A 22,516-nucleotide genomic window follows, 5' to 3' on the forward strand; every position below is an offset into this window, starting at 1 on the left:
ACAAATCCCGACCGAGCAGTATGCGTCTCTTAAATAAGAGTAAGAGCAAAGAGTGGGGAAACTTATTGGAGATAACAAAGTCCTTCGCGTAAAGACCTCACATAAATTTTAATACGTTTCTGTAGTTGATTACCCAATTTACCATATCTTAAAATGTTAAAGGACTTGGGGGCGTGTACAAGGTCAGTTCAGTTAATCGAACCACTTTCAATCGCTCGTAAATAATAGGGAAAAACTTTGGAACAAGAGTCGTAGAGTATCGAAGAGAATTTATACTATCTATAATAACGTTACGCTAGTTTTCCTATTTTAGTGAAACGTGTGACGTTTGACACATGGGTTCAAATAACAGTGATTGGCTAGATTTTCTTCGAACGATATTTAATACAAACGATCCACACAGCGTTGATCAGTGGGAGCAATCCAAGTGTTTCTGAAATTATAATAACAGTGTCTTTCGTGTCATCGAGTGTCGTTGGTGAAAATGGTGTAAAATCCAGTAAACGAAGTAGCCATGAAATTAGTCTTCTGCATTCGCCAAAATCTCTTTCGTAACGCGTGCCATGTATAATACAATAAGCATTAATAATCGTTCTTATCTGTATCAATATTGGTACAGTTTCCATAGCTATCATCGTTGTCTCCCTTATCGTTATTGTCATCGTTATTGCAATCAGCAGCGCACGTAACTCGTTCGAATTTCTTCGAAAGCCCGGCAAAATCAAATCGTTTACGTTCCCAGGTCTTCCTTGATCATGTCAGCAGCTTTCTCGGCGATCATGATCGTCGGTGCGTTTGTGTTCCCGGAGACAAGTTTTGGCATGATCGAAGCGTCCACGACTCTCAGTCCAGCGATTCCGTGAACCCTTAGTCTGGGATCGACGACGGCCGTGGGGTCGGTTTTGGGCCCCATTTTGCACGTCCCTGACGCGTGATAAATCGTCATCGTGTAATAACGAGCGAGACATCGCCAATAATTGTCCGACAGATACTCGTACGACGAGCATTCCGCGACGCGGTTCGGATTCAGGCGAGCGTTCAGTTTCTTCATCGTTGGGGTCTGGCTCAATTTCTGGATGATCTTCGCCCCTTCTATCTGTCGTGAATCAGAAATTCATGGATTTTAGTCGAGCTTCGTATATTACAATTTTTTATGCATGCATCGATTTTACCGATATTTTACAAGCTCGTAGATTCGCTTGTAGAACAATCGTAACCAGAGTTACGATTTAAAAAAGTTAAAAAAGTTAATGTAAAGTATGAATAAATCGTTTAGACCGACATATTTTAATAATAGATCGTTCTTAATCGATCGTAAAATTGTCGTTAAATTTTTTCTTTCATTAATCGTATCGTATTGCTTTTTAACGCCTGATCAGAAAGATTCGATAATTTTGAATATCGCGTACAAAATAAAATTGATTTTCTTGTACCTCGAACTATTTAGTCGCTGTTAGTAATTTAAAAAAAAATAAAATCAGATGTTTCCCTTGTTAAATAATAAAAGTACGATTTAAGTATTTGACAGTATCGTATGAAAGTTATCTTAGCCTTTTTCGTAGTCGTTTAATTGCTTGTTCTTTAAATTTTCTTCTAATTATCGGTTGTTTTACCAAGACGTCGAGATCGTGGCGGTCCTTGAAGTAATTAGGAACAATAATCGGATGATCCTGTGGATCTTTTGAGCGTAACTTGATGTATCCTCTGCTTCGAGGCCTGAGAAGAAGCGGAATGACCCAGTACGAATATTGGTAGACGATATTCTCGCATAAACGCGCGTAGAATCCGTCTTCGATGTTGCAGACCCTCTTCCCGAACAGACCACCGTCCGTATTGTCGGCTTCGGAGGACAGAAGAAACTGTATGTCGGGATAATCAGCCGACACGTTCGCATATCTAAAAGCAAGATATGTTTCGTTATAATATTTAATGTTATGTATCCGTTTTTCATACTGCTATTTCCTTTCGTTTAAATTTGTTCGTACGCGCGATGCTCGCAAAAAAAGAAGAAGATTTGCTTTGCAAATAGCTCGTTAATGCGAAAACGTGTTGATTTTAATATACGATACTTCGTTGATGGACGGCAAAAAATCATGTACAATTATTTAAATGAGAAAATGGACGAGTTTATGGTTTTCATTTTCATGTACTATGGAACACCTTGTACGTTATTATCTCAAAGTTAATAACTGACGCTTTTATCGACCGTGCATGTAATAAATGTTAAGTACTTTCCAGTGAGAATTTAATTTTTGCAAATTTAATTGGACGAGACACATTGTACTTTGAACCAGTTCTATATATACATTACGTCTACCATTTCGTGAGAATTGCAATGCATAAATTAAAGTACATGAGTATTTAGTCATTTATTGTATATACGTAGATACGTTTTAAAGATAGTAGTTTCTATTTGGCAAAATTTAGACCTAAAATCTAGACCGTCTGATAGCTTGATCACGACTCTGAAACTTTTCTATTTAATGTTCCCCCATCGAGGATGCTTCCCCCACTGTTCTAGGATCTCCGTATGATTTTATAATTTAATTATTTATTCCCTTCGAATTATTCGATATTTCCCGGAATTCGGACTTCTAAAGTAGGTATTCCTCTAAGTACTTACTTTGTATTGACGAATGCCATAGCCTCGGCCATTTGCAACGAGTACAAAGGTCCAGTGTAGTTGACGGCGAACGCTTTGATCGTTTCAGGAGTAATCGAACTCGATAAAACGAACGTGAAAGGTTCTGGTTTCGCGTAATCCGCCGGTGGATCCACCAAATAAGTCATTCCTCCCATCGCCACGTGATCCTGGAGATTCTGGCCCACGCCTGGTAAATCGTGCACTACAGGTATCTTAGTCTCGTTCAAATGGTCCTTGGGACCGATCCCTGACAGCATCAACAATTGTGGCGATTGTATCGCCCCAGCTGACAGAATGATCTCGCGATTGACTCTCACCTTCCGGAGCGCTCCTCCCACGCGGAATTCCACGCCGTATGCAATTTTCGATGCTCCATCTGCGAATCCATTTCTTTTATTTCGAAATATTCTTAGGATTCTGGCCTATTTTTCTAGTTAAAAGACTTGTTATTTGTTGTACGAGAGTTTCGATATTATTTATGGCGACTTTGTCGTCGCGAAGATGAAGTGAGAGGAAAGGACAGAGGGAGGAGAGACCTGTATTTAGAATGAGAGTTAGTGTTTAGGTCTATTTTGAGTCAGTAGGGTTATAGTAGTTTTCGAGTGTCAGTACCAGAGGAAAAACTTTCAAGAATCTCTTACAAAAGTTCAAGTAATTAGTACAGACATTAAATGGTCAGTCGAGAAGCGTATACACTGCGTGTGATAAAACCACTCTAAAATTTTCAATTTTTATATATTATTGCTCAAGCAATGCAAAGAAAAATGTAACATATTTGAAATTGTATTAAGGAACGATGTTCTGCCAAAGAAGAATAAATTGTATCCACTAGAAGAGGGAAGGATTACAGAAAACTGATTTATTTTTCTTTCATAACTATAAAACTGGAATAACGGAGTATTCTCATTAAACAAATTATATAAATATTGCATTCAGAATATAATTTCACGTATTTTCACATTACTTTTGCGAAGAGTAACCAAATTAATATTATCACACTAGACAAAACAAAACTAACGAAATATCGATAGGAAACAACATTTGAATGCTTGGTTCTATAGTTGTGAAACACTAACCAGTGTTCTGTAGTTCAGTTTTTTTTCAAAATAAATATAATTCAACAATTCCTAAAGAAACATAGATTGCTAATCTCAAGTGTGGTATATTCCATTTCTTCAAATTTCAATAAGAGTATATATAAAATTAAAAATTCTAGGGTGGTTTTATATTACTATAGTCGAGCACTCGTGAGAGAGACAAGTTGAGCATAGCCCTCTAGTGGCGAGCGCTGGAGATATCGGCGCTAAATATTTCTCAGTGGCAGTGTTCTATTTACAGGATCCGTCGCAACTTTACAAATAACATTTCTCGCAAAAAAAAATTAATATTCCTATTTGATAAAGCATTCTCGAAGGCATTTTCGTTTGATAGTCGATTAATCAAAACTGCAAGTCACCTTCGTGCACCAAAATCTTCTCCGCGACCGAGTAAATGCTGACGTGAAGATTTGTCCTCTTCGAAGCCGATCGAAGGAAAGCTTTTGCAGTGCTGCAACGCAGTCCATCCCTCAGTGTGCCATGCGAGTACGTGAATCCTGTTTGAGTGGGTCCGTTCACGTCCAGGACTTTGTACCCTAAATCCACGCCTGCTTTCAGCAAGTAATCGGTTATAGGTTCTCGATGCCTAAAACGTTCTATCGTCAGATCTCCACCGGTACGGTGGTAAGGAGAACGTTGAAATTCCTCGATCCTTATGTCCTCAGATTTTTTGAAATAGGGTAACACGCTCTTGTAATCCCATCCTGGATTTCCCAGTCTCTCCCAATTGTTGTAGTCTTCCTTGTTGCCGCGAATATAGAGCATCGCGTTCAAAACGCTGCTTCCACCGAGCACCTAAGAAATTTTAATTTTAATTTCAACAATCGGGTACTTGTTTCGTCGCTTGTGGTTTATTCAAAATTATCCTTCGATCTTATTTCACCATAGAAACATCGATGACAATGAAGTTCATTTACAAACGATTACAAAATTTTCGATAAAAGAAGAGTGGGGAAAATTTTATTCGCCAATAACAAATAAACTGGTTTTCGCAACTTTGCAGTTTAGTAACTTCGTCTATTCAAGATTAATCCTTAAACTAATTGTTTAATATATATGTCAATGTAATTATTTGAAAATTTATGTAATCTTCTATTAGTTCATTAGTTTTTAAATGCTTTAAAGGAAAGTAAAAATCAACATTAGGTAAAATAATTTAGTTGTTGGAGAAAAAACTGCTTTAACCTTCTGAACAAACCATCGCCTTAACATTGTTACTTTTCACGAAGAAAAAAAACGAAATTACTTTCCGAAGAACCAAATAGTTTACCTTGCCGCGTGGCCAGCTGCATTGGTGTTTCTTCATCGCTAGACAATACTCGTCCGAAGCTTCTGTTTTAAATTTCCAATCCAACGGGGAGAGTTGCAGAACCGGAAACACGGTAGGCACGTCCGCTATGTCCGGTTCGTCTGGACCAGCCTCTAACAGAAGCACGGACCAACTGCCGTTTTCCGATAAACGATTGGCCATCACCGAGCCCGCCGAACCAGCCCCGATTACGACGAAGTCATAGTCGTTTCGAATGCCCGCCGGAGTTACTGGTTTTATTCTATGCTCGCGATCGGCTATGTCGGATCTGTGCATAGTGATAAGCACCTTCAAAAGGACGAAAAAGCTCAATTCCGGCCCGTAAGACATCGCTATTCGTAGCGCGGACAGTCTGCCAATGGTAGCCATCGTTACGAACCTTCAGAATAATTGATATAATTATTATGGTTCGTTAATAGCGCGATTATGTTATCTTCGTTAAAAAAATAACGACTCTAACGACGCTTTTCTATTCGAAGTACGAGAGCGAACGAAACTCAAGTGGGTCGCGTGATTTGGCACGAGTCGACGAAATTCGATTGCAGGTGTAATAAATTTATTTCCATTTAACACCGTTCACTGTTTCGCTGTAATTCGAACGACACGCGCGTAAGGTCGAATTTAGTCGATTACCATATCAATATTGGTCCATGTTTCTGTCAGAACGTGATGGAACTCTGCAATAAACATGATCGATTGCAAACAGTACGATCGAGGCATCGTCAATTTCTGAATAGCAAATTTACATACCCGATTGGGTGTTTGCAAAATATTTATAATATTCGATAGACACGGTAAATTATTACGATAACAATGGTTCAGGTTTATAGAAAAATTTTTCGAGCTTCTAAACGTCCCTTGAAAATAATTGCCTCCTTGTCAATTCGTAGTAACGAATACGTTTTATATACTTATACTTTATAATAAATATGTATCGAACATTTGAAAAACCTTTCACTTCGCGCAACGTTCTTGTTCACCAACCATAAAACTCGACTGGTCGAAAGAATGTAAATTAAATTCGTTCGATACTATGAAATTCCGCTGCATCAGCTGTTCTCTGTTTTTGCCAATTCGACAAATTCAATAAGAAACAACTTTCGTTGTTCGTCTCGTACATGGTAAAGGTATTTAATTTTTGTTAACATTGCAATATCAGGTTTACAATTAGGTTTACCAATGTACCATGCAATCCAGATAAAATGTTATTAAATAGTTCGTGAATCGAAGCTAATTTTTTTAATTTTTACTTTTGATAATCGGCAATTATTTTCATAGCGAATCTATGTATTTCCGGTTATCGAGCATGTACTGTCTACTTCGTAAAATTATACATACATTCTCGAACTAGAAAATGTTGTTTCAACGATAAGTAAACAAATATAGATATCTTAAAAAAATAATTGCTGAGTACAAAGACAACATACTGTTATTAAAAAAGAAGTACGAGGATCCAGTTTAGTCGTCGACTTTGGTCCTTTAAAAATAGTATAACAATAATCTGACTTTGTTCCGGGACGTACGTATTAACTATATATATATATCATTCAATTAATCCATATTTATTACCATGAAACTTTATATCCCCTTACACAATAGTCACTTACCACACAAAGCTTATAAATTTTTCATCGTATTACTTCGTTACAATAAAGTTCTATATACTCACGACAAACTCCAATAGTTCGAATAACAAAAAATCATAGACATTGTTATTTCTCGTGTAAAAAGTTTCGACACTGATTGGAATTCTTGAGGTTATCGGCACCGTCGTTCCTATGGTTCTTCGTTATCGTAAACGTTTTCGTTATTTCAGTTAACCCCCTCCCGTACTTTAACGTGTCTGACTCGTGACGAAGATTTTAGCCCAAACACAAATGTCACGAACCAGACTCGCGAACAGAAAGTCGTCACAAATGTGGGTCTGGATTTCGTCCAGCTAAATGGCACGGTAAGGGGTTAATAAGGGTTTAATAGAACGTAACTCGTTCGAATGCTTTCGAGAACCAGAGAAACTTCGACCGTTTATTCCTTTTTCCAATCTTCCTTGATCATGTCGGAAGTCTTTTCAGCGATCATGATCGTCGGTGCGTTCGTGTTCCCGGAAGTGATTTTTGGCATAATCGAAGCGTCGACCACTCTTAGATTAGAAACACCGTGAAGCTTCAATCTGGCATCGACGACAGCCATGGAGTCATCCTTGGGTCCCATTTTGCACGTTCCGCATTGATGATAAATCGTCATCGTGTAAGATCTAGCCATACATTCCCAATATTTATCCGACAGACATCCGTATTGGGAGCATTTCAAATCGCATCTCGGTCTTGCGTTCAATTTCTTCATCGTTGGGGTCTTGGTCAACTCGTGGGCGATCTTCGCTCCTTCGACCTTTATTAATTAGAAAATTAAATTAAAATATTTTTGTGTTTTATATTCCCTGAACGAATCTTTTAAAAATCTTTGGAAACCTTGCTTTTTCTATACCAATAGGAAAAAGTGAAATAGTCGATGCTTTCGAGTAGACTGCGGATGTTTATGCATTTATGGGAAATTTTTAATTCTCAAGAAACTACAGAATTCACTTAACGCATTAACGACGGGGCAGTTTTATTAAAACTTTCCTATACGATGGGTGATTTTAATATAGAATTTGTATATGTGTATACTAAAAGTGTGATAAGTATTTTTGTAATTAATATATTTTATTGAAATTTTCACTTGTAAAACGAGAATACTCGTTTCCCGTCGATAATGTGTTAATATGCAAAAATATAGGAAATACTTAAAGTAAGGTACGAATTATTATATTTAGGGGTTGAAACAACCCTCTACGAAACTCCCCTTTGCATAAAAATCCGCAGTGTACTTATGAACGTTCAATAGACAGATTGTTAACTAAAATGTGTGTCCTGTGTTAATTTTTTGTCAATTTCCAGCTGTTATATTTCGGTAACAAAATCCCCTAATCACAAAATGCTACGAAACTTTACAATTTAATTTTTTTGAGGAGAATCGAGTATTCTTAGATTCTTTCAATAAATAATCAATTCTTACCAAGACGTCCATATCGTGTTTTTCCTTGAAGTAATTGGGTACGATGATTGGGTGGTTTTTCGGGTCCGGTGAACGCAGTTTGATGTACCCTGTGCTTCGTGGTCTCAGCAGGAGTGGAATAGTCGTGAACGCGTCCGAGTATACCTTGGGATTACCATTCGAATTGTCCACCGCAGAAGTCATTATGAACTGTATATCAGGGTAATCTGCCGACGCGTTGGCGTATCTGAAATTTAAGATTTATTTGCCACGTTAGTACAAAATTTTGGTGCAAACACTGGCGTAGAATCGTAAATGAAAACTGTTCCATTCATTTAACGATACTTAATACTCTTGTACATTACAATTTGTATCCATATTTATCAATCTAAAAACTTGTGAAAAGATTTAAGTTCAAGTAAATATTTTACAGAATTTTATTAAACTATTCGTCCCTTCAAGTATCACCAAAATCGAGAAGAATAATTTTCGAATGTTGATCAAGCATGCCACCAACTATTTATCGATCTTTATCAATATGTTTTAGTTTTTTAAATTAATTTTTGTTTAAGTTGAGATTCCAGCTTGTGTTTACGACAAAGAGTATTGCATTTGAAGCAGTCAAGAATTAGGTGATCTGTTGTAATTGTTGTGTTGCAGTGTTCACATATTGGGATGGGTTCCTTCGATAATAAGTGGGAATGGGAAATTTTGGAGTGTTCAATTCTCGAGTTAGGTTTCAGTTATTCTGTGAAAATTACTTTGCTTATTCGGTCCTTGCTACTGTGCGTTCGCGAAAAAGTTGACCTAGCAGGGAGGACTTGCTCGCTCCGCCTATCCCCACTTTCTAGGTACGACCAATAGCGCCAAACTCTAAACTGAAGTGGGGATCTAGCGTTCCTTTCACCAGTCAACTTCTCGCAGACGCACAGTACATACGTTGTTCCTTTTCCCTCTGAATTAATCGAGATTCTCCAACGTTTACGATAGTTTACATTCGTAGAAACGTTACTAAATAATAGAAAAAAATATTTTTAAAGATAGTACTCACTTGGTAGGGACGAAAGCCATACCCTCGCCCAAGGGTTCCGTGTACATGGGTCCGGTGTGATTTTTCGCGAATTCCATGATAGTCTTAATAGTGAGAATTTCCGGGAAAAGGTATGTGAAAGGTTCTGAGCCATTGTAGTCTTTTGGTTTATCCACATAGTAAGCTACACCGCCGATAGCTCCGTGATCCTGAAGATTCTGACCCACGCCAGGGGAATTGTGCACCACTGAGATCTTCATATCCTCCAAATGTTTCTTGGGACCGATTCCAGACAGCATCAACAATTGGGGCGATTGCAACGCACCAGCAGATAGAATAACCTCGCGAGTGGCATTCACCTTGTAGCTTTCACCCCCTACGGTAAACTGTACGCCATACGCAGTCTTCACATCTCCATCTGCGAAACGAAAACCCAATATAAGAAGATACAGTAATTCCTTGTTCAATGTTTCACTAACACCCCATCCATAAGGGTATTGCTGTCTAGACTGTAATTTTCTCGGCCTTTTTTTTAAAATTGTATGTGTAATTTGCATTTATCGAGACGTACGATCAAAATGTCTCGTGACATATGGACGATAGTGCATACAACAGATGACAACTTAGAGGGAAAAAATCTTTTTTAACGAAATAATTAACGTTTTTGTTACGCCGTGTACTCGCCTTTGCGCACCAAAATCTTTTCCACGAAAGTGTTGGTGCTGATGTCCAGATTCTTTCTGTTCCTAGCCGATCGAAGGTAACCCTTCGCGGTGCTGCAACGCAAACCATCCCTCACAGTGGCATGCGAGAACGTAAATCCGGTTTGCTTGGCTCCGTTCACATCCAAGATTTCGTAACCCATGTCTTGGCCTGCTTTCATCCACAAAGTAGTTATAGACGAACGATATCTGAAGAATTCTACGGTCAGGTGTCCACCGGTTCCGTGGTACGCCGACGATTCGTATTCCGGGATCCTCATGTCTTCGGCCTTTTTGAAATAGGGCAACACGTCTTTGTAACTCCATCCTGGATTTCCCAATTTCTCCCAGTTGTTGTAATCTTCCTTGTTTCCACGAATGTACAGCATTCCGTTTATCGTACTACTTCCACCGAGAGCCTGGAAAATTTCGATGAAAATCTTGTGAAATCAACCCTTACTATCGTTTATTTACGATTGGTGTTTTGCAGGAAAAGTGACGGATAGTTTTGTTTTGATTTTTCATTAAATTAATATTACGAGGTACGTTTCGAAAGGCAAACAGAAAATAGGATGGACCGTGTCTTTGAAACGTCGATGCAAGAAGTTGCATAGTTTCTTCATAAAAAAATACCAAAGAGAACACAAAAAAGAACGCGTTTTACAGTAGAAAACCCCCTTAAGAATTAAATACAACAAAATTGCGTTTCATATTATTGCTTCAGGGACCACAACTATACTTTTAATACCTAATTAAGTTAATTAGAATCCTATCGTACCTTGCCACGTGGCCATGAGCACTGTTGGTTCTCTCTCTCCTGGCAATATTTGTCTGAAGGTGCTGTCTTAAATTTCCAGTCCCAAATCGAGCCTTGTAGAGTCGGGTACACGGCAGGTACGTCCGATATTTCTGGCTCGTCCGGTCCAGCTTCCAACAGAAGCACCGACCAGCAACCAACTTCCGATAAGCGATGGGCCAGCACCGCGCCAGCCGAACCAGCACCGATTATGACAAAATCGTAGCTACTGTTAATGTTCGATGGTGTCACAGGCGTCACTCTATGCTCGATATCGGCGATGTCGGGTCTGTACAGGGTGATGTACATGCTCAGGGCTACCACGAAAACCACTTCCGCCGCGGTGGTCATAGCCACCGACAGCCTGTCGCCGAGTCTCGTAATGGACGACATCGTTTCCAGCTCCTCGCGCGTCGCTGTTGACAGAAAAAGTCGCGAATTATAGTTTACCGTCACCTGGAAACGCTACGAAACTCTTTCAATCGTTATTTTTCATCTAAATTTCAGGACTAATATAGAATTTGTATATTAATCGGGGCTAATGTAGGATCTCTATTTGTTATTCATTTGCACGTGACATTTGTATTCGGTTTGCAAACCATCGTGGAGCTCACAATTCATCGTTTAGTGGAAAAATTCAGTGCTCAGAAAATATTGGTACTGTGGGGGGGGGGGGGGGGAACTGTTGAAAATCATCCAGACTCGGACTTAAGATTTAGGGTTTCGTCTTGAGAAGACACAGTTGACTCGAGAATTGAAACATACAGTGCTAATTGGGCTCTGATCCCTGATATTTCCAAAAAAATCAAGCTCACTTTAGGATGGATTGGCGTTGCAAATAAACAAAATTGTCGAATTTTAAATGCTAATCCCCAATCAACCCTTGTACTCTAAAAAATTATGAATGGTGTATCGATCCTTATTTTTATCATAATGAAGTATGTGATCATTACCAGTTAACGATTTCATCTTTTATTTATAAAAATAGAACAAGCACCAGATTATCTTTCGTAGTTTTCATTTTCTTTCGTACGATTCCTGATGTTATCTTAGACAAATTACATCGCTTAACGAGTCGGGAATATTTTATTACAGCAAAGAAATTTATTTTCGTTTAAGTCGTTGACTTATATACACACTTGTACTTGCACGAATGTTAGAGTTGACAAGTTAATGAAGTAACGATAATTATGGCTGAAAATGGAAGCTACTTCCATAGAAATTGGAATTATGCTAATATTTCAGAATTACGTCGCGGCGAGTGTATGAAAGCGTGAAAGAAATTCTGAAAACCGTTGGCAAATCGACAAAAATTCTCATGTTAATCTTGATGAGTCAGTGAAACAGCATTTTATCAAACACATAATAAGCTTCTGTGCATCCATTATCGTGAAATGCAAGTACCAGGGCAAACTGTTCGTGATTTACGATCACCAAAGACACAACAATGATCAACATTTTATAACGTAATCGGTGTTTCAATAAAGCAAACGTTAGTAAGATTTCGATAACACTTGTGTTGTCACAGAAACGAATCGAAATAGAGCATCGCGTCTACAATTTTTACCCCCGAAACATCTTTTTAGCCCTTTTAGACCCTAGAATTTAGACTCCCATTTCGGTCAGATTGTGGATGAATCGTAAAAGTGCAAACTACTTCTCCTATCCGATAAAAGAATATTGCAGGAAAGTAGACACGAAATTAGCTAAAAACCTTGACATATCCTAACAAATTGAGGAAAATCGTCTACGGGAAGTACGTTTCTGCCAATTTGACAAATTCAATCAGTCCTAAATTTCGTAAGGAACAACTTCAATTACTTACGTTTAAAATTACAATTCGTACTGTCTGCTCACTAAAGTGTTGCTAAAGTTGTACGCGATCTTTAAATAACAATGGAAAGTTCAGTAACACGATAAAGACACCAAAAACATAACTTACAATTTAATATGGATATTACTTGATAAATTTCGAGATTTTATATTTTTATTTTCCTTTCGTACTTGATGAAAAAAAGTATGTGAGAGTCGTTAAAGCAAGGAACTTCCTATAAGCAATTACAAAGTAATATTACAGGAAGTTCGAAATGAAATTGATCGAGAAATACTGAAGAACTTGATCGATATATATAATTTCTAGAGAATTTTCGTATCTGTACTTACATTAAAAATTAAGAATGCACACTGTCTGCCCAAGAAAATGTTATTATTTACTATGAACAGGTCTGTGCTGCATCCTTAAATAAGAACAAAAGCAAAGGGTGGGAGTACGCGATTGAGATAACAATGATTTTGGTATGATTATTCCTTGATAAGCTTCGAGATTTAATGTATTTACTTTGCATCCTATGAGGAAGAAAAGTATTGCAATAAACGTAATTTATACAAAAAATAAAACAAGCGACAGAGATATGGCATATTTGCCAAAATAAACTTTTATTCGTTACGGATAAACACAAACATAAATTTTAACGTCATAATATTGAAATTTAATATTCGAACGCATCGTTGTAATTTATAACATCGAAAACTATAGTGGTGAATTATCTGTTAATCACGCAAATACAAATTTGTAAATTTTTTAGTCAAACGCGTCATTAGTATTAGGAACATCTAATCATTTAAAAAATTATTTAATTGTATTTTTTACATTTTGACATTGCTATTATTAAAAATATTTATTACAGATAATAAAATGAAACCTTTGAAATAACTTACAAGTAATACTATTCCAAAGTTATGCCAACATTTTTCCGATTCTATTTTTTTATATATTTTTTAATAGAGAAATCGAAAACTCACGCATTTTGTATTCTTCGATCTCTTTTTTTCGAACGGTGATCTATTTCCAAAGTAACAACTTCGACGATCGTTTAGAAATTCTGTGAAAGGTTTAACGAAGCAGGGAAATTATTGAACTATTAAAATTGGAGAGCAACTGTTAAAAATTAAATGCTTGAGACGTTGTTTAGGAGTAATAATAAACCGAAACCTCCACGCACTGCATTCTACGAGACTCCTAAAACTCGTCTAAAATTCAAACATATGTTGTTCGATATAAAAAAAAATTTCACAAAACTTCTGCAAAGAATCGTACATATACTTATCGAAGTATTTACGCAAATGGCGAACCCCTATTGTGGCTGCACGTGGAACCATTTCTACCCTATTATGCAAGTGTAATTTATCGCATTATAATTATAAATATGATTAATCATGTTCTATGGATGATTCATCGCGTTTTATGTGTCTATATTTTGCGATAGTTCGGTATTCTCAAAGGTCCATTCTTTTTTCTTTCAATTAGGGAAATAGAGAATTAGAAAATGCTTTCTGTAAAACTCTATTTTTATGAGAAAGCTTCCTGTTGTCGGTAATAAAAATATAAAAAAGAAAACTTCGAACTAGAAAAATACATGTGCAATTTCATAAATATGGTTTCTTATTTACAACGTATTTATCATTTCTAAATCTGCTGCTATTAGAAGCAACGAAAGATAATTTCGTATCTGAATTAAGCCAGATATCAATGGTGCCTGAAAGTTAGGATTAGCTTCTAGATTAATTGGGACATAAATTATTTAACTTCATTGAAGACGCAACGTAGGTTCTTTATTGATCTTGGTAGAAACTTCGACGATATACTTGTTTAAAATTGAATCAAAGTAGTGATATTGTTTTTATATTATTAAACTATAATTACTATTCATTTTATTTTTCGTTACGATCCATCGCTTCCGTCAAATTTACTTTTCGTTTCCCCGGTCGCTGCAGATCAAATATGATCCCTTCTGTCAGATTTTTGTTTTCTTAATCTCTTCTGTTGAATTTAGTCTTTCGTCGGATTTGCTTTGTCTTTTCTTAACCTCCGCTGTCAGATTCTTGTTTTCCATTTGGTCCAACTTTTAGTTCCTTAAATTTTCGACTTTTTTTTGACGTTTATTGCTTTGTTATTAATACCTTAACCATTAATAAGACAAAAGAGTACAAGAAATGGTCGCAGATGGAGGGGAGAATATACGATTTTATTCAATTAGAAAATAAAATTTTATACATCGGTTTCATTACGACTAAATTCATACACATATAAAAAGATTTCATTTTATCTACACATATGTTCGTATATTAAATAAAATAGTTTTTATTTATGCTTTCGTAAGACGTTCATTAAGAATTAATGGTTCTAATCGACTGTTCAATAATAGTTATTCGAATTCCATATTCACCTCTACGACAGAACCATCTTTATTTTTTTATATCTTTAAATTATTTAAATCGTCGTATTTCGTACCGGTACAAGTCAATTGCAACAACACAGATTGCCCGATAAGAAGAATACTGCCAGTTCATACGTTGCAAATTATAAAAGATTAATTGCGTTAATAAAACATCTCATAACAACTCATCATATTCTGCGTATTTAAATTTTCAATATCATGTATACTCGGGGAAGAGGTGCGCGTAAACCTACAATATTTCATTTTTGTACAAAACGTCATGGAGAATTCACTTGCATTAACATTACCTCCTTAAAACTAGCGTACATTTATCCGAGTGTACGTAACCGATTGCATAGCATTAAAATTTAATACGGTTTTTAATATCCTCAAAATTTATATACCGTTATTTATCACGCAAAGCTCATAAATTTTGCATAACATTGCCTTATTATAATAAAACCTTGGACTAGCAGTGGCTCCAATAGTCTAAATAAAAATAAATCGTTAACGTTACTATTCCCATGACATTTAAACAATTTTGACACTTTAATTATCGTCGTTTTTGTCTGTATAAATATTGACGGTGACTCCCTTATTAACATCATTCTTATATTCGTTATCGTTATTGTCTTTGTTATTGCAGTTAATAACACGTAACATGTTTGCACGATTTCAGCAAACAGCAAAACCCTAACTATTAAAACCTCTATTTATTCTCCAATCTTCCCGAATAATGTCAGCAGCCTTCTCAGCGATCATGATCGTCGGTGCATTCGTGTTGCCAGAGACGACTGTCGGCATGATCGAAGTGTCGATCACTCGTAACTTATTGATTCCGTACACCCTCAGTTTGGGATCGACCACTGCCGTAGGGTCGTTAACTGGCCCCATTTTGCACGTCCCTGCTGGATGATAGATCGTCATTGTATACTGTCGAGCGATACATCGCCAATAATCATCCGATTCACACACGTACGACGAGCATCTTGGATCGCACAGCAGACGAGCGTTCAATTTCTTCATCGTTGGTGTCTGGACCATTTGGTTAGCGATCTTGGCCCCTTCTATCTGTGTCAATTAAACGTTCATAATTGTTAAAATACTCTAAAGTCTCGTTTAAGAATTTATCGATTCGATTTAGCGATATCAGAACTCCGAATTTCAGAATTTATGGAATTGTACATTCTTGAGTTTGGGATATTTTCATTCTACTTAGCTTTTTTCGGTGGCCAGGAATAATGGGGCTTTATGATTCACGTTAATGGAATTTATCCTGAATTTTTACGAGTATTTAATTAGAGTCATTTTACCAGGACTTCGAGATCGTGTGGTTCCTTGAAGTAATTGGCAACGATGACCGGATGGATGTGATACGGCGAACGCAGCTTGACGTATCCTCTGCTTAGAGGCCTCAAAAGAAGCGGGACGATCGTGTATACTTGCGTGTTTATGATGGGAGAACGGTCCCAATGGTCAGCTGTAGAGCTCATTAAGAACTGTATATCAGGATAATCCGCCGACGCGTTAGCGTATCTGAAAGAATTTATTCCATGTGTTGATAAGAATCTTCAACGAATATGCTCGGTTAATGGAGAACCTATTTTTCCTCTATCTGTTTGAATACATTTCATATAACGGTTTTCTACATGGAACTGTAAATTGAAATATGAAATCGTTTCGACGTTTGAACACCTGATGTTTACGTCATTTATTGTAATTGTAGAAAGAAGTAAGCGAGATAGCATGAAGAAAGAATTGGTCTTTCGCCTCAGCCGCCGGGACAGGCTGGTCGAGGAGTGTATATATACGAATGGGTCGAGCACTTGTGAGAAAGACGAGAGCGTAGCCCTCTAGCGGCGATCACACGATGTTCGCTGCATCAAATACATACTTTGTATTGACGAAAGCCATAGATTCGGTTAACGACACAGAGTACAGAGGTCCAGTACGATTCGTGGCAAATTCCGTGATCGTGTGCGGTGTAACAGTCTTCGATACGTCGAACGTGAACGGTTCCGAGCCCCTGTAATTCGCCGGTGGATCCACTACGAAAGTTATACCGGCCACTCCCGCGTGATCTTGAAGATTCTGACCCACGCCTGGCAAATTGTGCACTACAGGGATCCCCATCTCTGTCAGATGATCCTTAGGACCGATTCCAGACAGCATCAACAATTGGGGCGACTGCAACGCGCCAGCGGATAGAATAACCTCGCGATTGGCTCTCACTTCGAGGCGTTGCCCACCTACGAGGAATTGAACTCCGTAGGCAGTCTTCACATCTCCCTCTAAAAGTAGAAAATAAAAGTAGATTTTAGATTTCAGAAGCATTTTATTCGGTGCGTAGATACCATACATTCAGTTCTTTAACACCACCTGAGACTAAGTAAGATAAATTATAGTGTGGCGCGCTTTGCTAAATGGAGGAATTGTAAGTGAGATAGCACGAAGGTAGAAGAGGACAGGAGAGGTCCTGCCTAAGGCGCCAGGATATTGGATAGTCGGTCGAGAATCAGTCGAGCACTTGCGAGAGAGACAAGAGCGCAGCCCTCTGGTGGCGAGCGCAGGAGGTGACGCCACAGTAGAATAAATTGCAGAACAGGTGAAATGGGTTCAAGTTCACATTGCAGTCGCTTTCCATATACTCTACCAGAAGTTTTACTTTATGAAACTCTGATAAATATTCAAATTTCCTGAACCAACGAATGAAACAGTAGAAAATAAATTCTATGCCAAATTATGGGTAGTTTACAATTGTCTAAAAACAAAGTTTCGTTTTCGTGGACAATTTGAGAGGTTTCGCGTGGCAGTCGACGAGATAAAAAATTAATGGATTAAAATTGTAATAGTTACTCGCCTGTGTGCACCAAAATCTTCTCCACGTAGGAATAAATGCTAACGTGGAGATTTTGCCTTTTTGAAGCCGATCGAAGGAAAGCCTTTGCAGCGCTGCAACGCAGACCGTTCCTCACCGTGGCCTGGGAATACACGAATCCGGTTTGAGATGGTCCGTTCGGATCCACAACATTGTAACCCAAGTCGACGCCTGCTTGCACCAAGTGGTCGGTTATAGGTGAACGATACTTGAAGTATTCCACGCTCAGGTATCCACCAGTGTGGTGGTACAAGGAATTTTGCAATTCGGGGATCCTCATGTCTTCGGACTTTTTGAAATAGGGCAGCACGTCGTTGTAACCCCATCCTGGATTGCCCAATCTCTCCCAGTAATTGTAATCCTCCTTGTTTCCACGTATATAAATTAATCCATTCATCACTGTACTCCCCCCTAGGGCCTAGGAAATTACAGTGGAAATTATTCAGTTAATTTGCATTTTTTTAAGGGGGGGATTCTCGTGTTACAGAGTTAAAATTTAAAGATTCCTTTTCTATTTTTTTCGTGAAGAGTTAAAAGTTCTGCGAGACTTCTAGAGGCTTGAATGGAGACCCTTAAACTATACGAAAATATTTTTTTAGTCCAGTTTTTATTATCTTTTATTATACAGGGTGTTCGACCACCCCTGGGAAAAATTTTAATAGAGGATTCTAGAGGTCAAAATAAGACGAAAATCAAGAATACCAATTTGTTGATAGAGGCTTCGTTAAAAAGTTATTAACAATTAAATTCAAAAATTTCAATTCGTTCTGGAAAAATTATTTTCAGTTGCGGGGGCCAATTACAATCATTTTTGGTGAATACACATACCTCCAAAATTCTATCCACTTTCGAGAAAAAAAATCGAGTAGGTGCTGAAATTTTTCGGCGAAAAAAAATTTTTCAAATCATTCTAAAAAAATTATTTTCGGTTGCAGGGGTTAATTACAATCATTTTTGGTCATTACATATACCCCCGAAATCCTACGCATTTTCGAGAAAAAAATTCCTTACCGAAAATCTAATTTCTGGCCAGAAATGTCTGCTCAAATTTTCATGCGAATCTTTAAAACGTCATAACTTCTGAACGGATTGGACGATTTTAATGTTTAAAAAAGCAGACTACGCGTATTTTGGTAGAGAATATGTAGGAATTGCAAAAATATTGGAAAAGTTGCTTCTTGACCCCGCAAAATGAGAAAAACCCCACAAAAATGGTCCAATTTTCAAACAGCCATAACTCGTACAATAGTGAATATATTTCAATGAAACTTTTTTCTGAAGTAGAGCTCATGGGTACCTATAAAAAAGTATTAGACAACTTTTCTGTAGGACGACAAGCGAAATTATTAAAAATCAAAAACGAATTTTTAAGGAATATCGACAGGGGTGTAGTGCCTAAATTTTTCGGCGAAAATAAAAAATTTCAAATCGTTCTGGAAATATTATTTTCGATTACGGGGGTCATTTATAAGCATTTTTAGTGACAGACATACCCCCAAAATCTCACTCAGTTTCCAGAAAAAAATTCGAGTAGGTGAACGATTTGAAATTTTTCGGTGAAATTAAAAAATTTCAAATCGTTCTGGAAAAAATATTTTCCGTTGCAGGGGTCAATTACAAGCATTTTTGGTCAATAAACATATCCCCGAAATCTTACTCAGTCGGAACTTTAAACGTTAATAACTGTTTAACGAAGCCTTCATCAACAATTTGGTATTCTTGATTTTCGTCTTATTTTGGCCTTTAGAATCCCCCATTAAAATTTTTCCCAGGGGTGGCCGAACACCCTGTATAGTAGTTAAGTCTATTAATCCTATCCGACGATGTTAACCATAGTGTACAAAAATTTCCACTGGGTCTGAATCTATTTTAAACGAAAAGTATGGAAAATTTTTAAAACTATAGCATTTTGAAGAACAACATTTTTTTGGTATTGAAATTTTTTCTTCTTAACTACTATTTAAGAAAAGATTAAATAAATAGTACTAGAAGTTTAGTACAATAAAAATTTTAATTCTTTACGAGAAAATAAAAGAGGAAAAAAGGCTATTTACTTCGAAAAATCCAAATTTTTATCTACACGCGCGCATCGAAAAAATATTTTTCCTCTTCTGGTAATCGATACATAATCAGGGCTTTTTTTAAAGCCTGTTTTTCCATAACCGAAAATTTCTCGGAATTTCTTCTTAATAACAACGCTTTCCTTGTACCTATCTCGGAAAGTAAACAAGTCTCAAAGACATATTATCGTCGTTCTTAATTTTTGCCGTATTTTGACACGTTGAATCTCTTGATGCACGTCAAACACGCGGTTCGATTCACAAAACTTTGTCCGCTTGAACCCTATATTGTCTCTCACCATTATTTATATTTGTGTTTTATCGTATCTATATATTCATGCAAGGAATTTAGAACGAGACTACAGTCGTTTTTAAGTCTAATATATTAAAATCCACACGTTCCCCAAAATATTGGTAAAATATAATTTTGCAAGCATGGATGAATAAAAATTCAAACAAAATTAAACAATACGCGTTTGATAAATTCTAATTAAATAGTACATGAATAGAAGTTAATAATATATCAATTTGTTTCACGTCAAGAACCTTTCCTCGTGGCCACTCGCATTGCTGATTAATAAAAATAATAAAAATTCAAACAAAATTAAACAATACGCGTTTGATAAATTCTAATTAAATAGTACATGTATAGAGGTTAATAATATATCAATTTTTTTCATGTCAAGTACCTTTCCTCGTGGCCACTCGCATTGTTGATTAATAAAAATAATAAAAATTCAAACAAAATTAAACAATACGCGTTTGATAAATTCTAATTAAATAGTACATGTATAGAGGTTAATAATATATCAATTTTTTTCATATCAAGTACCTTTCCTCGTGGCCACTCGCATTGCTGATTAATAAAAATAATAAAAATTCAAACAAAATTAAACAATACGCGTTTGATAAATTCTAATTAAATAGTACATGTATAGAGGTTAATAATATATCAATTTTTTTCATGTCAAGTACCTTTCCTCGTGGCCACTCGCATTTTTGATTAGGCGAAGCCAGGCAGTACTCGTTCGTAGGTTCCGTTTTAAATTGCCAATCCACCGATGATAACTGTAGAACCGAATACATGGTGGGCACATCGGTTTCTAGTGGTTCGTCTGGACCAGCCTCCAAAACGAGCACCGTCCACGTACCATTCTCCGACAAACGATTGGCGAGCACCGAACCAGCCGCACCACCCCCGATTATAATAAAATCATAATTGCTCTGAATATACACTGGACGTATTGGTTTCACTCTGTTCTCGACGTCGACGATGTCGGGCCTGTGCACGCTGATGAGTATTCTTAGAAGGAGCAGAAAAGTCACTTCTGGTCTGAATATCAACGGTGGCTGGAGCACCGAGAATCCCCGAAAGAAATCCATCGTTCCTGAAACGGTCGAATGCGTGAGTCATGTTTTCGAAACGAAGCTGTGTTTACGTTAAAATTAAAGCAAAATAGTGGACACGTGATAAAAGGACGATTTGTGTAAAAAAAAAATTAATGGATTAACAGATTGATCGTTGCTACTCACCTATTTAAGACGTTTCAACTTCGAGTGTTGATTCGTTTCTGAAGTAATTATTTAGGATATCGTTCAGGGTCTTTAGTAGAAAGTCCAGCGAAGCAGAGAAATCATAAATCCGTTACGATATTAAGTATTATTCCGTTTGCCAAGGATATGCTGCACGAAATGTTGCAAAATATCTACTTTAGATACTCGTCTATAATCTATATTTGTTACGGTGCGTTGTTTTTGAATTAATATAACTGATAGTATCTCAACAGTGCGTTTCGCAAGGCTTCCAACTCCTACGAAACTCGAATAATATGCTATTCTGTATAAAAGAGAAACAGTTTGATAAATTCTTTCCGGTAGCGCTTTAACTGAGTTCGATCCACATAATTTCTGCATTAAAACTGGTACACGCGTATTCGATATGTTTACGCAAATGGCGATTCCCTATTGTTGCTCCTTTTTCTATTATACAAGTGTAATTTATTACATTATATATATATTTTTTTAGGATGACACATGTTTCATGGTCAACGTATTTAATGGCGTAAGTCTTTGCTCATTAATAGCTTATCATAAGTAGGGTAGTTGTCGTCATTAGAGTACCATTAATCAAACTTGCTCGTCCATGAATTAAATATTAAATTACATAAACTTTACGTTCATTTATATCCTTTAGCAGAAATTCTTACATTTGAATAATTCAAAGGGATTATATCAGAGTTTCCTGTAAGGGTAGGTCTGGAAGAAGCCTTGTATCTCAGAAGCAAAATGTCAGCCATTGTACTCCATTTTAATCTAAAGAAGACAATAGAAGATAGGGATACTTATTTTAAATAAATTTAATACTCTATTAAATTAAATATCGTTTTACACTCGTTTTTACACGTTACATCGAATATTATTTTATTTTATCTGCCCCACTAATGAAAATGTGTACTCAGAGAAAAACGAGGCTAAAAATACATTAAATAAGCGAGTTGTTTTTGTTGTAACATTCCGACCTGCGTACGTGTTTATTACAACAATCGTAGATTTCGTAAAAATGTTTCTTTACGAAAGAATACCAAAAATGGTAATCTTATAATACCTTTCACTGCAGTTACAATCATAGTCAAACTAAACTCATTACACTATTTTAGTTTTGACAATTATCTATCCTTTATACACAAGCTTTTATCAGTATCTTAGCACCGAAACAATTAACCACGCGCAATTACATCGTTCAAATGGTAC

General features: G+C 36.8%; 4 protein-coding genes across 5 annotated transcripts in view; 1 reads left to right on the forward strand and 3 right to left on the reverse strand.

Annotated features, from left to right (window-relative positions):
- Nucleotides 1-22,516, forward strand: part of Flo2 (flotillin-2) — a 148,858-nt gene that overhangs the window by 102,004 nt on the left and 24,338 nt on the right. The window lies entirely within an intron of this gene.
- On the reverse strand, nucleotides 39-5,419 carry LOC143343455 (glucose dehydrogenase [FAD, quinone]-like). Its single transcript, XM_076768371.1, is given in 6 exon segments — nucleotides 39-744; nucleotides 746-1,096; nucleotides 1,614-1,896; nucleotides 2,624-3,020; nucleotides 4,101-4,536; nucleotides 5,012-5,419. Coding segments are annotated over 6 exon segments (2,037 nt in total). The 3' UTR covers nucleotides 39-582.
- LOC143343417 (glucose dehydrogenase [FAD, quinone]-like) lies at nucleotides 6,592-13,578 on the reverse strand. Its single transcript, XM_076768308.1, has 6 exons — nucleotides 13,413-13,578; nucleotides 10,593-11,026; nucleotides 9,785-10,233; nucleotides 9,135-9,638; nucleotides 8,105-8,330; nucleotides 6,592-7,438 (listed from the first exon to the last, which is right to left on the reverse strand). The coding sequence occupies exons 1-6, from the start codon at nucleotides 13,414-13,416 to the stop codon at nucleotides 7,076-7,078; spliced, it is 1,980 nt and encodes a 659-aa protein (XP_076624423.1). The 5' UTR covers nucleotides 13,417-13,578; the 3' UTR covers nucleotides 6,592-7,075.
- Nucleotides 15,238-21,669, reverse strand: LOC143343419 (glucose dehydrogenase [FAD, quinone]-like). The gene is made up of 6 exons (XM_076768311.1): nucleotides 21,299-21,669; nucleotides 20,741-21,153; nucleotides 17,688-18,123; nucleotides 16,722-17,118; nucleotides 16,141-16,363; nucleotides 15,238-15,898 (listed from the first exon to the last, which is right to left on the reverse strand). The coding sequence occupies exons 2-6, from the start codon at nucleotides 21,146-21,148 to the stop codon at nucleotides 15,521-15,523; spliced, it is 1,842 nt and encodes a 613-aa protein (XP_076624426.1). The 5' UTR covers nucleotides 21,149-21,153; nucleotides 21,299-21,669; the 3' UTR covers nucleotides 15,238-15,520.

Source organism: Colletes latitarsis, chromosome 7 (assembly GCF_051014445.1).
Source record: "Colletes latitarsis isolate SP2378_abdomen chromosome 7, iyColLati1, whole genome shotgun sequence".
Lineage (NCBI taxonomy): Eukaryota > Metazoa > Arthropoda > Insecta > Hymenoptera > Colletidae > Colletes > Colletes latitarsis.

Excerpts from the sequence above, each read along its gene's own strand:
- LOC143343419 (XM_076768311.1), bottom strand. The coding sequence starts at position 21,148 with ATGGATTTCTTTCGGGGATTCTCGGTGCTCCAGCCACCGTTGATATTC. Across the intron at positions 17,119-17,687 it reads GAAGATTTTGGTGCACACAG|AGGGAGATGTGAAGACTGCC; the intron begins GCGAGTAACTAT and ends TTCTACTTTTAG. Across the intron at positions 16,364-16,721 it reads ATGGCTTTCGTCAATACAAA|ATACGCTAACGCGTCGGCGG; the intron begins GTATGTATTTGA and ends AAATTCTTTCAG.
- LOC143343417 (XM_076768308.1), bottom strand. Across the intron at positions 10,234-10,592 it reads GCTCATGGCCACGTGGCAAG|GCTCTCGGTGGAAGTAGTAC; the intron begins GTACGATAGGAT and ends GAAATTTTCCAG. Across the intron at positions 7,439-8,104 it reads AACACGATATGGACGTCTTG|GTCGAAGGAGCGAAGATCGC; the intron begins GTAAGAATTGAT and ends TAATTAATAAAG.